General features: G+C 36.4%; 1 protein-coding gene across 1 annotated transcript; it reads right to left on the bottom strand.

Annotated features, from left to right (window-relative positions):
• Positions 1-6,597: 6,597 nt before the first annotated feature.
• On the bottom strand, positions 6,598-16,082 carry cpvl (carboxypeptidase vitellogenic like). The gene is made up of 13 exons (XM_053493574.1): positions 15,951-16,082; positions 15,400-15,587; positions 14,455-14,573; positions 12,067-12,181; positions 11,854-11,912; positions 11,620-11,699; positions 11,449-11,515; positions 11,142-11,264; positions 9,686-9,817; positions 9,420-9,518; positions 8,184-8,357; positions 7,889-8,071; positions 6,598-6,908 (listed from the first exon to the last, which is right to left on the bottom strand). The coding sequence occupies exons 2-13, from the start codon at positions 15,578-15,580 to the stop codon at positions 6,810-6,812; spliced, it is 1,431 nt and encodes a 476-aa protein (XP_053349549.1). The 5' UTR covers positions 15,581-15,587; positions 15,951-16,082; the 3' UTR covers positions 6,598-6,809.
• Between the last annotated feature and the right edge of the window lie 708 nt (positions 16,083-16,790).

The raw sequence follows: 16,790 nt of genomic DNA, 5'->3' as shown, positions 1-16,790 counted from the left end.
AAATGTATATCTTCACTTTCAGACTTTGTGTCTAGATGCTCTTATAGCTTTAAACGATTTCAGATATCTCTTTCAGATGTCTCTTTCTATCTACGAAACTTTGTAGATAACCTTTGTAGGGTTTTCACACTGTGAAGGTGGTTGGGGTAGTAATGTGAAATAGAACAATAATGTTTTCTATTGAGTTTAAGACCTCATGTGTTGTGTTTGCATTCGGTCAGTTGCAGCAGATTCCCCAATGGACAATGCGACTGAAGCCAGCACTTGCTACATGTAGCACTGTAAAAAAAAAAAAAAAAGGCTTTTTCTTTTTCTTTCTTCCATACTTGTGGTTTGTTACGGGCTAAACACAAAGCTGATAATAGGACACGTGTGTCATCTCAGTGTGCATTTCAATACTGCACTCTAGCTCTCTCCTGCATAGCAATGTAGTGAGCTAGCGAGAAAGTTGGCCACCATAGCTGTCTTATTCCAGACTAAAAATAGACGTGATGTTTGTGCAGAACTTTTGCATTCACATTCTAAATGACATTAAAGGTTGTATGTAACTGGCTTAACCAGAAAGGCTCATGAAAGATAACATTGCAGTGGGTCCCTATGGAGGACCACATGGTTGTCGTTGGATACGATTCTCATCCAGCGGCATGTCTCAGGCCACGCTGGAGTAGCAAAGTTAAACAACCATCAGACGTCCTGCAGTATTTCATCTCCTCAGTCGTTTCATTTCAAATGACAGCGGATCAGGTTAACGTCCATGACGGGCGACATCACCTCTGCTCACTGCAGAGGCCGAGAGCGAAAAAAAGATTCAACTGGAATGATTTGTAAAAGAAAATAATACAGATTAATCTCAACTTCTTGATTTGGACATCGTTCCTTTTTTACAATGGGCGAATAGTTTTGTCTTTTTCTACTTGCTTTCTAAGAAAATGGAGAGGAAAAAAAAACGTGTGCTTGTATATGTGAGTGAATGTTATTTTTTTGCGAAATGGTGGACATTAAAAAAAAGTATAAATGTATCATTTGAAGCATAAAAATATAAATATTGTATAGATTCTCATTAATCTTGCTCATGTAATGCAACCACCTTTCTTCTTGAAAGGAGTCAATGTTTGGTACATGTTGTAAATAATGTCTGCATAGCACTTCAAGTGTTTGTTCAAATGTCTGTTCATTTTCGAGCGTAAACCTTTCCTCGTTTATTCCATGTCCCGGATTCAAACATGCCTGCATAACTTTGTACATTTTATATATGTTTGTGTTTGTTTATTTGTTTGTCTATGCATATGTACAGATGTGAGATCACAGCAGCTATATTACAGTATGGAAATAAAGCACTTGTTCAGTAACAAAACAAGCCAAGTTTTATTAAGGGATGGATCAGGTGGATCAACTTACACTTACAGCTACCCCTTTATTCGGGCTAATAGGTCTTGAAATATTGCCTGAACTATACAGTACCAATGAAAGGTTTGGACATAAATGTACTTTTTTTCTCTCTACATTTTAGAACAATACTCAAGATTTCAAAACTATGAAATAACACATATGGTATTAGGTCATTAAGGAATTACAACAACAACAACAATTGTTATTTTAAGGTCAGCTGCTCTGGAATAGTTCTTGCATGTTATTTGTGAATAACATGCACGTACAAGTATTGTCAGGTGCATTTGCAAAACCCATCAAACTCATGATGAAACTGGCTCGCATGAAGAACATCCCATGAAAGCAAGACCGGAACTTACCTCTGCTGCAGAGGAGTTCATTTAAAGTTTACCAGCCTCAAAAACCACCAACTAACAGCACCTCAGATTAGAGCTGTTATGCAGGGTTTACAGAGCATAAGTAGAATACATATCTCAATATCACCTGTTCAGATGAGATTATTGCACATTTTGGATGCCTTCAGCATTGTTTTATAATGTAGAATGGAATAAAACTCAGGAAAGACCATGGAATTAGAATTGTGTCTAAACGTTTGACTAGATGTATACAATGAAGGTTTTTTACTTTATTTCAAAACATAGTTTTTTTTTTTTTTATTTTGTTTGATGTAAACTATAATGGTGGCACAAAAAATATACTTATTTTACCGAAAAAACACTAACTATTCTGCTTAATTTAGTTGAACTAAATATTTCACCAAGGATGAAATTAAAACCCTAAACCAGTGAGGATTTGTCTCAAATTACCACAAGTTGTGAAGTCAGTTTCCACTTAGTCAAAGGTTAAACCATACTTTTTCAAAATATGATCTAAATGCTATTTCTGCACATATAGACAGTCAATACCTTGAGGATTTTACAAATATATCATTCATTGGTGTTTGCTTATTATTATTATTATAATAATTATTATTATTATTAATGAACAGCTTAAAAAATATGGAAACTTAGAAACTGTCAGAATATCTTATGTTTTGATTATTTACTATTGTCACTATTATATCCATCTGGAAACAATATTCTGTAACCGATATATTTTGCCCTTTTACCATTGGATTTTTACCATGTCTACTTGACTCTTTCCTTCTTCTGCGATTTGTCACTTATCAGTTTTTCTTTTTCTTTGATTATGATGCAGCAGTTTCACTGATTGTGTATAATCTGTGTTTTTATTAGTCTTTTCTTTTTTTGTATCTCACTTTTGTATTGGTTCTGTTCAATTTAGTGGCTTTTTTAAATTTTTCATTGGCGTTTGTTCCAAATCCTATAAACTAATCATAACCCTTGAAACCATAGAGAACTAACAACACTCATACTATTCCAGGCTAAAACACACAGCGTTGTCTCAACCTCCTGGACTTTTCGGGACTTGCTTTTCTTTTCTTGTTTTTGTTTGTGACTAGTTACCCCTCGCCAAGTTGACTGGGCCATACTCCATCTAATGTACAAAGCTTGAGTGCCCCCATGTGCATAGGCTAGTTAACTCCCACACTCCCTTCAACTGCCTTTCGATCTAGAGACAAACCCTTCATTAAAAAAAACAACAAAGTAGGCAAAAAAATTATTAATTCAATTTGCCATTTCAATTACTGCAGTACATATTAGACAATATGATTTTGTGCCGCCAATGTGTGAATCTGTATTGGAGCTACCTTGTTACAGTAGATGTAAAGCTCTATTAATTCAAGGGTCTGATTGTCAAAAAGTCCTGGAAATAGTGACATTTTGTTTCAATTGATCAAATTGAAAAGCATACTTTTATACAAGGATTTCTAAAAATATGCTATAGTCTGTTATTTCTTATGAGTGTGTGCAGGTATGTGCTTGTGTGAGCGTGTGCACATTTTTCTTGTTTTACTCCTGTTCCCATGCAATGAGTGTGTATCATCCTAAAAGGAAGACTGGCTAAGTGAAGCACTGTGGCTGTGAGATATGAAACAAACATTAGGGCATCAATCAGTCCATCTATAAATTAAGAAATATCTTTTTTTTTTCATTACACATTAATTAATACACTGATCAGCACAAATACAAGCATGTAGTATTTTTTGGCTTAACACATGCTCCTTTTCTTGAACTTTTTAACTTTCCCATTATTTGACAGGCTTTTGTAATAGGAAATAGACAAGCTCACACATTTCTCTCATACTATATAAACCAAGGCAGGTTTGTAATGGCAGCACACACACACACACACACCTTAACATACTCAAAAATTTAAATCAGTTAAAACAAAAAACAAAAACAGGAGTTTCACTTTTCAGTGTCTCAGAAGGAACCCAACAAGACATAAAGTGGAGTTTACATCCATATGTGGAGAGCAATCAAATAAAACAAAAGCATTTGGGATACAATTAACTTATATGGAGATAATAGATGGATCACAAAGAATCTTTTGTTGGCGATATGATAATTAGGACATTTGTTGTAATAAAATAATTAGGACATTTGTTGTAATAAAAGAATGCACCTAAACTCTCAGAGGGGCGCCCAGTGGTAGTGCTGCACTCCTTTTTTATTAAAGCCTCTTATGGGATTGACACCTCATAATACATTGGTACTAGCTACATGCTAAATTGAAAAATTGTGTCCTATTAAATTAAATGCAAAAAAAAAAAAAAAGAACTAAATGAATTCAATGTTGGGAGTAGGAGAAAAACAAATGAGAACTATTACATCTGAAAGGGGTTGCCTATAGGAAGCACTGTAGAAATTAGAACATAAATCACTCCGTCTATCAAGCAATCAATTAATCAGTCAATTAGATTTAGTTTAAACCACTTTATGGCAGTCTGGCACGAGCTACACACAATATGGACAATTAGGTTTTAGAGATCTAAAGCATATACCAAAGAGGACCAAAACATGGGACGCTGATGTTTAAAAAAAGAATAAGAAAAGAAATCAGAAACACATTAAAAAACTGTTATTAAAACATCTTATAGAATTTTATCGACAAAAAAGGTGGCTTTCTTATAAACAGTATAAACAGTATGTATATTCTCTTTAATCTTTTTTTAAATTATTTGCTTAGAGAGTGTTCTTAGGGTAACTTCCTTGAAATACTGTAAAAAAAGATTTTACTTTATAATGCAGTGAAATTCTATCATTTGTAAATGTAGCTTAACTGTTAAATATGGCTTATGGGGAACACTGTAAGTGCATAATCTACAGAATATCTTTATACTTTAAAAAAATGTTTTATGCCAGATTGCAAGTACACTACAGCCATACTGTGCAGATTATGGCCATTTACTGCAACATACAGTATACAGTACCAGTCAAAAGTCTTTTAATTAATAAAAGCTAGAAAAACTCAGTAATAATAATAATAATAATAATCAAATCAAATAGTTTTTATGATTTCAATTACTTAGAAAACTGGAAAAATATTAGACCCTTTTGTGACAACCACTGCTTTGTGGTGCTAAAATGGGTGAACTGGGAAAACTTCAGGCTTCGGTTTTAGGCTATGTTTTATGGCATGTGATGGGTACAGAAGGAATAATATAAATGAGAAAAAAAATTCTGATCCTGCTTTTGTTCAGATACAGGATTAAGAAGAAGATAGTGTTGGCCAGGCTAACAGAATCTAGAGTCTAGTTGTTTCCAGTTCTGATCTACAGAGGACAAGCATACGCAATACGTATTTAAGTACAGTACTTACCATTGTGTAGGATTTCAAGGTAAACCAAACTACAGTAAGCATATCACTTGTGGTTTGATGTAAAATAAGTGTATTTCTTTTGCCACAGTCATGGTTTACATCTAACAAAAAATCAAATCAAATAAAAAAAGCTTCACCTTACACTACCAATCAAAAGTTTCTACACACCTTCTAAATCCATGGTCTTTCCTTATTATTATTTCCGTCTACATTGTAACACAATTTTGAAGGCATTGAAAATTATTTCATTTGAACAGTTGATATTGAGATGTGTCTGTTACTTACGGTATGCTCTGTATAGCCTTCATAACGACTCGAATCTGAGGTGCTGGTACCTGGTGGTTACTCTAAACGAATGGATTGATGTATTTATTTATTCATTTATTTATTTATTTATTAAGTGATTTATTTTCTACCTTCTAGAATAATACTGAATAATTTAAAACTACGAAATGACACATATGTAATGAAGTAACAACAACAATTACAACAAACATTCAGTTGTTATTTTATGATATGAAGGTCAGCCTTTCTGGAATAGTTCTTGCAAGAACAGTATTGTCAAGTGCATTTGCGAAACCCATCAAACTCATGAACGCAAGACCAGAACTTACCTCAGCTGCAGAGGAGTTTAGAGTCACCAGCCGCAGAAATCACCAATTAACAGCACCTCAGATTAGAGCCGTTATGAAGGATTTACCAACTGTTCTAAGGAGATTATTGCATATTTTTGATGCCTTCAGTAATGTTTTATAATAAAGAAAGAAATACAAATCAGAAAAGAACATGGAGTTAGGATTTATTCTGTACTTCTGACTGGTAGTGTAGCCGGAAGTTTTTTTTTTTTTTTACTTTATTTTATTTGATGTAAAACCATGACCATGGCAAAAAAAAAATACACTTCTTTTACCCCAAACCACAAGTGATATGCTTAGTTTTGTTAAACTTGGAATCCTACACAGTACTTAAACACTTGTTGTGTATGCCTGCCCTCTGTAGGTCAGAAGTGGAAACAACTAGACTCTAGATTCTGTTAGCCTTCTGTATCTGAACAACTGGATCAGTAAACTCATCTTTCTCTCACAGATTTAACTGTTTAACATAATTGTCCTCTAGCTGTACATTGTACAGTAAACAAAAGTATTATTAGTAATAAGAAGAAAAAGTAATTTTCCTGTAAAGCGTGAAAATAGATTGAAAATTAAAGATTAGGTTAAATTGCATCTCAACCACTAGATGGCACCAAAACAGACAATTCTCTCATTCACTCATGGTCTATACAGCTGATCATGTCACGGAATGGGAGGAGACTTAGGGCATGAGTCCCAATGAGGTGCCAATCAATTACATTACATATGATTCCATGGCTGTGTTGCAAATAAATAATGCTTTCAAATAAAAAATGAAAAAAAAAGGTCCTTAAATTGCTCTAAAAAAAATAAATAAAAGTACATGAATAATAAATGAAACCACACAAAAATATTTGTTTAAAAACCTCACTTTATTTGAAAACTGATTCACAAAAAGAAAATCTGTACATTCGCATGAATAATAATTTACAGAGTCATTTAATGGTCAAGTATACAAACACTGTGTTCAGGTTGATTTAGTTGTGATTCATGAATAATCATTCAAGGCTGAAAGCATAAACTGGAACCAAGTGATTCAAGCATCTTAATGTCAGAAGGACAGCATCAGGCAAATCCTTTCGTGGACAGGAATCTATCTATCATGTCAAATGATCTTGCTGGCTGGTCGTAAGGCAAAATGTGTCCCCCACCTCTAACAATTACCTTAAAATAGAAGAAAATAAGAAGTGCATATTTCAGAATCTCAAACATTAGTACAGTATGCATAAATAACAGGAAAAATATGAGGAGGGCACAGACCCAAACAAATCAATTGTATACTCATACAGTATATATCACAACTGGTTGAACCTCTTATCTTTTAACTTAAATTTGTTTGAAAAGTTTAGCCCCAAGACATACCCTTAAGTCTTTAAACTTGGGCAGCAAAATTTGATTAAAATTTTTTTGACCCATACTGCGATTACGATTTTACATTTAACTAATAAATGCAACACTTTGCATTCAAACATATTTATCAAGTCTAACATTAAATAATGTCAGATGAGATCTCATTAAGAGGATAACTGACAAAATTTATTAATTAGCTCAAAATTATATAAAAAAAAGTTGTTAATTACAAATAAATTGTTCATTTTAATTATGACTGAATTCCTGACAACTCCACATAGATTCCAGACTATGCATATATTACCTGTAAAAATTGTACCCTTTAAAAATTAAATAATTACCCAGGTCCATATCGCAATTTAGATTTTTATGTGATTAATTGTGCTGCACTACTTACTGTATTACTGTGAACTGAAACTGCTGTACAAAAAACTGTGGCTGTAATCACAAAATTCCAAAAAGGCCTGTGCTCAGCCTATTCTCAATATGCTCATAATGAACAGACTTTCAACACTGTTTACATTTCCCCTTCTACACCTGTATACTCAAATGACATCGGGTGGCACCCCAAAGATAATGAGTTCCCTCCTCTTGTGTTTTGTTCCATGTCAGCTTTTCTTTCATTTAAATCTGCATCAGCATCTCTATAAAGCTGCTTTGTGAAAATGGCAATCACTAACAGCATTATAGCATCACTTACAGTATTCCAGTTTAACTTCGGACTGGTTGACTTTTAAATGAACACGGCTGCCTTAAATGTTACCCATTAAGGCCTGCATTAAAAAGATGCTTACCTGGTAGAACTCTTCCACTTGCCGGATATACCCAGCTATCTCTTTGTCACTGGGCTGCACCTTCCAATAGAAGCGATCAGCTTTTAGATACGCATCAGCTCCGGTCCAGTTCACTGTGGGTAGGAAGCGCTCAGTCAATGGAGCTGCAACGATCACGTCCAGCTGCCCACTGTACATCAGCACCTACACACACAAAAGTGATACATGGAAGTGAAATATAAGTAACTGAAGAGTATCAAATAGATGTCAGGAGCATGCACTGAGAACACTATAGCTCTGTTGTGCATCTCCTCACCCTGTAGTTGTCCATGAGAACACCTAGCCAAGGTTTGATGGACTTCATGACATCCTGGAGAAGATGTTTCTCCACCTCGGACCCATCGTTAAATGTCAGGTTTCCTACATGGATAGAGCTTCTCACATTGGGCAGCGTCACAAACTGGCTGAAGTACTCCTGATCTTCAGGCTCCTGTTCAGGAAAAAAAAAAAAAAAAAAAAAAATCACGATTGCATTCACACACTCTGGAAAAGTAAATGCACTTACACACCAACAAACTATTTGTAAAATTATACCGTACATAGAATATGTGCAATTTCAGAAAATACTGCCTTTATTTATACCATTTTTTAATGACCCTGACTTTTATCATTTTGTGTAGAAAGAAAGCTATTTCCTATTTTACAAATCCTATTACAGACATATTGTAACAAAAAAAAAAGTGCATTCACACTGGCATGTATTAGTTCTACTGTGTCTATTTGATTTTTAAAGTCAAAACAGTTTTTTTGACGAAAAAACCTATTGACATTTACAAAAGACTTCAAGCACTCTTAAAGAAGTCTGTACGTCTGTGAGTGATCTCGGTCCTTTATAATCAATAGATAACTTGTCTCCAACTTGCAGAAGAAACGCGTCCGTCTGTGGGAACTGTACACACAATCATACACCACGTGCACATTACAAGGACTCAGCTTGTACAGCTTGTACAGCTTGTACTGCAGAGTCATGACTTCAATTTCCATAAGTTTGTGCGATTAACAGGAATTCCTGGGAGGCCAACGTTTCAGGTGTGAAGCCGGCAGTTCGATCATGGCTCTGGTGTACTTAGAAAGTTTTTTTTGTTTGTTTTTTTACCTTGACGGTTTCCAAGCTCTACTGTAATGCTGGTGTAAGTGTACTGTATGAGTGTAGCAGGAGATTATATAGTGAAATAAAGGTCTCTTATACTCTCATAACTTTGTTCTGTTATTCACAATTAAAAAAATCCCAGTTTAACTTAAACACATGTAACAAAATTTCATTTTGTTACATGTTATTAAAGCATGAAAAGTGCTACCAAGTTCAATCCCTTTAAAAATGTGATGCCAACAGTCAGGCTAAAAGTCCATTAGACAAACAGCAGCAATTAAGATCTCCAGCTACAAAAACATTCACATTTCACTGAAACCTTCACTGTGACACATGCAAAGCAATTTGGTTAATTACTCTTAACATGAAGGTATAAAAGGTAGGATGTAACCATCTCTTTACCCGACACTGCATGTAGTTAAAGTAGTTTGTGCATCCTGTAGCGTTCTGGAAGAATGACGGATAAGGAACAAGGTCTCCATTCATTAGGATGTCAAAAACCTATCAGAAAAACAAAGAGCACTTTATTCAGCGAGAAAGTCAACAGCGTATAATAAAATACAGGATTTTTTTTTTTTATTATAGTAACAGTTTAACAATAATTGTCAGCAGAAGACAATTAGATTAGATGATTAGAAAGCAATGATGTGCCATGGTACTAAATGCACCTCAAAAGCTTCTATCCATTTCTCCTGCTGAATGAGTTTGACGCAAGCATCTGTCTGCTGCTTTACATACTGCCTCTGCAGCTCGTCCACCATGCCTGTCTGATACAGGAAATCTGCATAGCCTCCCATCATCTGACAGAGATAGAGAGATGGAAAGAGGGAGAGAGAGAGAGAGACCACAAATCAGAATCCAGTGCTTACACCTTCACCGCTCATCACACAGACTGTTCTCTAGATCACAATATAATGCTATAGAACACACTGTACACTCCCAGCATATATTAACTTTACCATGCTAGTATACAACTTAAAAAGATCTGTGAGATTGGAATGGTTCAAAATGTCTTGGTATGCTGAAGCATTAAGAGTTCCTGTCGCTGGACACTGGAAGTAAGGAGCTGAAAAACAAACCCACACCAGTGCCAACATGACTGCGCACCAGTGCACAAAGCAAGCTCCATAAAGACATGGATGAGCGAGTTTGGTGTGGAAGAAATTGACTGGCCAGCACAGAGACCTGACCTCAACCCGATAAAAACATCTTTGGGACAAATAAGAGCGGAGACTGCAAGCCACGCCTTCTCGTCCAACATCAGCGTCTGTCCTCATGAATGTGCTTCTGGAGGAATGGTCAAAAATTCCCATGAACACACTCCTAAACCTTGTGGAAAGCCTTCCCCGAAGACTTGAAGCTGTTCTAGATGCAAAAGGTGGACCAACATTATAATAAACCTTATAGATTAATAATTGGATGCGCAAGTTCATATGCATGTGAAGGCAGGCGAGTGAATACTATTGTCAATATAGTGTACATACCATAGTGTACATAACACTGTACACTTTTAATCATATGTAAACAGGCATGTGGCTAATGGACTTGACATGGAAAACTTGTCCTCGATAACTATCTACTTAACAACCTTAGACATATAGTAATGTGCAAAAGTCTTGATCCTCTTCATATTTGGCTTTCAAAAAGTCTTTTTTTGACCCATTTTCTGTCCAGTCCCTGTACTTGACCAGTTTAAGAGGAATGTTTTTGTTTGTTAAGCCACACAGTGACCTATTAATCATTCAAGCATAAAAAACATCTAACGTAAGGCATGAACCAGTGAGAAACAGGTGCAGATGATGCCGGTGATCAGGCGGTGATTAGTGTACTGGTGATTGGAATAAAGGAGAGGGGATATAAGATTACTGCTAAGGTTGCTACATAAATGTAAAAAAAAAAAATGATTGTGTCTTTAGGCACTTTACAGTCTGTCACAGTAAAGCATTTATTCCCATTTTGTTAATTTGATCTACATCATTGAATGTAATTTAATATGAAGAAAGGAGGAGTGGCTCAAGACTTTTGCACAGTACTGCAGTACTACAGTATGAATAAGTGACTTGACTATAAATAGATTTCCCTCTAAATACATCACTGATAAAGACAAATCTTCCATTCACTCACCATCTCAGGATCACATAGACCATCTCCAATAGCCACGCCCTTGAAATTGATCTTCACTTTGGCAGAAGGATTATTCTTGTGGATGTAGTACCCAATCGCAGGAACATACTTTCCTGCATAGGACTAACCATAAAGGAAATAACGAGAAGGATTATGAAAACTGTTCAACTGTTCGGTCTAGTACATTCCTCATAACTAGAAATACAAGCAAAGCAATTACTCATCTGATTGCCAAAATCATGGAGTGTACTCTGTTATCACAGTGAATAAGTGGATGAGAGGAGAACAGTGCTGTCTTCCCACTCACCTCTCCTGTGGCGTAGAACTCATTGGGCTGAAACTCACTAAAAAGCTGGAAGAACTGAACCAGTGCACTGCAATGCAGCAAAAACAGGAGATATGTAAAAAAACAACAACAACAGGAATCTGGACAGAAAAGCCTTACTTTATAATGCTGAAAAATCTCTGGACAGCTTACTTGTAGAGATCTCGGCCAACATCATCCTGGTTTTTGGCAAAGCCTTGATCATTATCAGTGAAACTCCATCCAGTACCCACCTAAAGGAGTATGCACAATTACTTAAAGGTCACCGACAAAGGTCAAACAAGTGAGCTATTTTAATATACTATAATCTTATTATTAACTATAATCCTTTAGGAACCGCAGATGCAATGATGCTGGAGTCAAATCCACAGAAACCAATATACTTACCGGGTTGTCAATGTATAGAACGGAGTATCTAGAAGTCCAGGGGTATTCCCTATAGCCCACTTGAATCACAAAGAAAAGCAAATCTGTTACTAAAACATTAAAATATCATGCGCTTAAAGCTTATACTGTATATCATGGAGTTTATATGCGGCACACTTTACAACACATCCAACATCCCAAATCAGGATTGCTCAACAGACAACATGTACTTACAAGTCAGATTTTTATAGACAAAGTAAGGCCCATGTTCCACGAAAAGGCCAAACATGGATGTGCCCCCAGGTCCTCCCTGCAGCCACAGCAGCACGGGAGCATTCTCTGGTTTTGTCTGCATATAGAAACTGACATCAGTGCAAAATAATCACTCGCATACTTTCACTGGGCCAGGTGAAGACTGCAAAAATGTAACCAGTTGGATCTCATTTTCTGCTGAGATACATAGTTAGTAGGGGAAGAATTCACTGCCAAAAGCATGCATCCATGGATCCACTTTCCCTAGTGGGAACAGTTCAGGCTGGTGGAGGTGGTGTAAGGAAAATATTGCAGGAAATGTTTTCTTATCCTGATAATATGAATCACTTTACCCAACTTCTAATTGCTTAGGATTCCAGCATGATATACCAACATGTCACAAAAAAAATGTCGTCTGAAACGGTTTTCATGAACATGACAATGAGTTCTGAGTTTGTCAGTGTCATTAGGTGACTGGAATTTGTGGAATCCATGGCATACAGCACTGCCTGTCCAGGGTGTACCATGCCTTGTGCCCAAAATCCCCTGGGATAGGCTCCAGGCTCCCCGCGAGAGAGCAAAGAGAGGCCCTGCAGTACCAAGTATTATAATAATGTTGAACTACAAGCATGTAGTTTGGAAAGATAAGAAATCAAAACAAAAAAATGCATTTAAACAGCAAGTCTATTACTGGCATGTTTTTTTTTTTATCTCCTAAAATACCACAGCTTTATTTTTTTTGATTATTAAAAAGTGTTCTTAGGTCACAATATTCCACTTCCAAGCCATGGCTCAATTCCGCTCTCAATGGATGAAAAATTATAGCATAGTTGGCAAATGCACAAAATTTGATTAAACACATTCCTGCTAAAGACATAATAAAGTTACCTTGTCAGTTAATATCACCATTTAAAAAAAAAAAAAAAAGATTGGACCCCCCCCCCTTTTTTCCTTAATAACTGTACAGTTTTTTGGCATAGATTCAACAAGGTGCTAGAAATATTCCTTAGATATTTGGTCCATACAGTATCGACATGACAGCATCACGCTGTTGCTGCAAAATTTTCAGCCACACAACTCGCTTTCCACCAAATACCAAAGGTGCGCTATCGGAGTGAGATATGGTGACTGTAGAGACCATTTAAGTCCAATTAACTCATTGTCATGCTTTGTGACATGGTGCATTCCAGTGGTCATAAAAGGATGGCCCGGTCAACAGGAATACTTACTGTAGGTAGGCTGCGGCATTTAATGATGCTCAATTACACCACCACAACCCCCCTGAACTGTTGATACGAGGAAGTTGTTTACGCCAAATTCTGACTCTACCACCAGAATGTTGCAGCAGAAATCACGACCCATCGGACCAGGCAACATTTTTCCAGTCTTTTATTGTACAATTTTGTTGAGCCCATGTGAATTGTAGCCTCAGTTTCCTGTTCTTAGCTAACAGGAGTGTCACTTTAAGGTGATTTAAGGTTAGATGTGCTGTGGATTCAGAGATGTTGTAACAAGATGTTTTTTTTGACTTACTGTTGCCTTTCTGTCAGCTGAGTAACCCATTTTTGCCCAGAAAACTGCTGCTCACTGGATATTTTGTTTTTATAGCCCACTTTTTGTGAACCTTTGTGTGAAAATCCCCACAGATCAGCAGTTTCAAAAACACTCAGACGAGCCCATCTGGCACCAACAACTATGCCACATTTAAAATCACTTTAAACACCTTTTTACACATTATAACACTCAGTTTAAGCTTCAGCAGGTCATCATGACAATGTCTACACGCCTAAATGCATTGAGCTGCTGCAGTGTGATTGATTAGATGTTTGCATGCACTTAAAAATGTGTACCTAATAAAGTGGCCAGTGTGTGTGCATGTGACAGACATTAATATTCATTAATATACATATATGAACGTAGATATGCATTCAAAACATTAAAATGATGCAACTTCTCATTAAACATGCGCGACTTGTGAAATTTACAAAAAAAAAAAAAAAAAAAAAAGAGTTCAAAGGGGTTCAAAGCGGTCAGTGAGAGTTAAGCAAAGGTTGTGGGAAACTGAAATGTTTATTTTTCTTGCCCCTTACTAAACACTACATGCAAAATAAGGTTTCAAGCAAGAGAAGCTTAATGAATTAACACATTAATAAAACATTACTAATTGCATTTTAATTATTATATTTCAGGACAGACAAAATTATGTTTTAAGTGCTATACATAAATATACATATGTACCCAACTACCCCAGTTCTTTTATTAGTATTTTTATGCTGTTATGACATAGCAATCGTAATTCCATGAATCCAAAGGTAGCAGTAAACATATCTGAATGCTGAGATGTGTGTTGATTTTACAGTCTTATCTCACCTGTGCAGGGAAGAACCAGAAGAAGAGGTTACTGTTGTAGCTTTTGTTGACTGTAAGATAGCCAGAGTAACTCTTCACATTAGCTCCAGGTAGAGGGCCCACCATGCTCAGCTTTCTAGCTATAAGCCAAGATGACAGAACATACATATATATATGTTTAGAATAGAAAGCTTTCCACATTCTTGCAACTATATAAATATTATTACATCTTATGAACAATATGCAACTGGAGTCCTCTGGATGAGTCCCAGCTTTTAAAAAAAATATTTTATTGGGAAACTTTACAGAGGAACAAACTGAAGTACCCTTCACCGTGCCAGATTTGACTCCCCCCTATAAATTTTTTGGGGATATTTTAATATTGAGTCTGTCAATAATGCAATTGCAAGACAGAACTATGAGATCCGTCAACAAGGTTAAGTAATTCATATAAATTTCATGAACCGGAATGATTCCACTGATGAAGACTGACTGGTAAAAAGACGAAAAAAAAAAAAAAAGAAACGAAAAAACAAAAGATTATTTAGATTTTAACCCATGTTGATACTTATACTTTTCGTTATAAGCCGTGATACTACTGTATGTCATAATGACTGGACCTGCGTAATGGCGGTAAAAATTGTCCGCATCTGTCCAGTAGCCTTATTATTATCGTTCACTCCTTAAAAAAAAAAACAGCAGGCTGCTCACTAGCTTTCGGTATCGCTAACATTTTTTTTTTTTTAAAGCAGAACTGGAATTCAGCAACACAGACAATCGGATTAAAAACTCCTCATTTTTTAACTTCTGGTTAACCAGCGGTAAGCACACTAAGCACCATCTTGCCTCTTTAACCCTGACTTTCACATTCATTTCAAGCCATCTTCAGCAGTACGAAGAACTTGTCTCGGTTCTTAAAGAGTAAAAATACATACACACAGCCTGCTCTGTTGTGTAAACTCGTACCTTCTTCTATCTTTCCTTGTTCCAGGTATGGACTAAGAAATAGTGGTTTCCCAGGGTCTGGTGCATCAGATCCTCCGCTCACATGGTGAGATTTTCTGCAGAAGAATGAAGAGCAGCCCCTGGACCACGCCGACTTCAACATCACAGCAAGGAGCAGAGCAGCCAGACATGCTTTCATCATTCTGAAGCTTCAAGCAAGAAAATCAGTTTTTTATTATGCAACACCTTACCAAAGCAGTTATGCTTCCTGTTAAAACACATCAATCTAATAAACCTGTAGAAGCTGTTCATCTGGGATCTCAGGGCAACAAGTTATACAGCATGTGCTGTATTACTTAACTAGGAAATAAACCCGAAGCAGTGAAAACATTAACATGAATGCATTTAAGAAGCTGTGACTTAGCTGTGTAATGTGATGCAGCGTTCACTAGCACGATCAACACATCAAAACCACACCCACCCGAAAGAAACCAGGCCATTACATTTAAACTAACTGAGCATTAATTCATTCATTAGTGCATATTTCTTACAAAACATGTAAAAGCACTTACCCTGTAAGCAGATCTCACTCAGAGACAGCCGGGCGCTATGAGGACTGCTGCAACTACAGGGGGAAACTGGCAAGTCACGTTGCTTGTCACATGATCAAGCAGCGGCACGTATCACGTGACTTCTGCTTGCCGTCATCGCTCAATTTATGTACTGTACACCCAGGAATACAATAAGTGCAAAAAGCAGAGTTATAACCAGAATAGGTAGTTTATCATATATTTTAATAAATAAAAGTGTTGAGAGATTGTCGGCACCATATTATATGCTGTACCAATTTTGTTATATATGTTTATCATGTCTGCCTAATTATGTACAAAATTATTCATTATTTCCATATATTACTTAAAAATTAATAAAACTTCATGGGACTTGCACTAAACCTAAATGAGTATTATGAAGGTAGGTGTGTTTATAAAATTCAAAGAATATGTACTTGTTTTACCTTCTTTATTGAGTTGTAAGAATGTGGAAAGCCTTCTAGTCTAAACAAGAAAAATTTAGTTCTGTCATCTTGGCTTATAGCTAGAAAGCTAAGCATGGTGGGCCCTTTACCTGGAGCTAATGTAAAAAGGTTTAGGAGTGTGTTTGTGGGAATTTTTGACCAGTCTTCCAGAAGCGCATTTGTGAGGTCAGACACTGGCTCCCGGCAAGGGTCGCCACAGCGGAATATCCAGGCCGCACAACAACTTGGCACAGATTTTGCCCTTCCTGATGCAACCCTCCCATTTTATCCTGGCTTGGGACCGTCACTGCATCCAGTGGCTGGGGGGTTTGCACACTCTGGGAATCAAACACAGGCCTTTTGGCGAACCCAGGCGAAACACCTACAGTACCACTGA

Source organism: Clarias gariepinus, chromosome 4, assembly GCF_024256425.1.
Source record: "Clarias gariepinus isolate MV-2021 ecotype Netherlands chromosome 4, CGAR_prim_01v2, whole genome shotgun sequence".
Classification (NCBI taxonomy): domain Eukaryota; kingdom Metazoa; phylum Chordata; class Actinopteri; order Siluriformes; family Clariidae; genus Clarias; species Clarias gariepinus.
Note: the sequence above shows the minus strand (reverse complement) of the source record. Positions and strands in the feature narration are given on the sequence as shown.

What these genes read in the sequence shown, in the direction of transcription:
- cpvl (XM_053493574.1), bottom strand. Translation starts at nt 15,580, where the DNA reads ATGATGAAAGCATGTCTGGCTGCTCTGCTCCTTGCTGTGATGTTGAAG. An exon ending in TCTGGTTCTTCCCTGCACAG is followed by an intron (nt 12,182 to 14,454) that starts GTGAGATAAGAC and finishes TTCTATATGCAG; the next exon opens with ACAAAACCAGAGAATGCTCC. An exon ending in GTTGGCCGAGATCTCTACAA is followed by an intron (nt 11,516 to 11,619) that starts GTAAGCTGTCCA and finishes GCTGCATTGCAG; the next exon opens with TGCACTGGTTCAGTTCTTCC.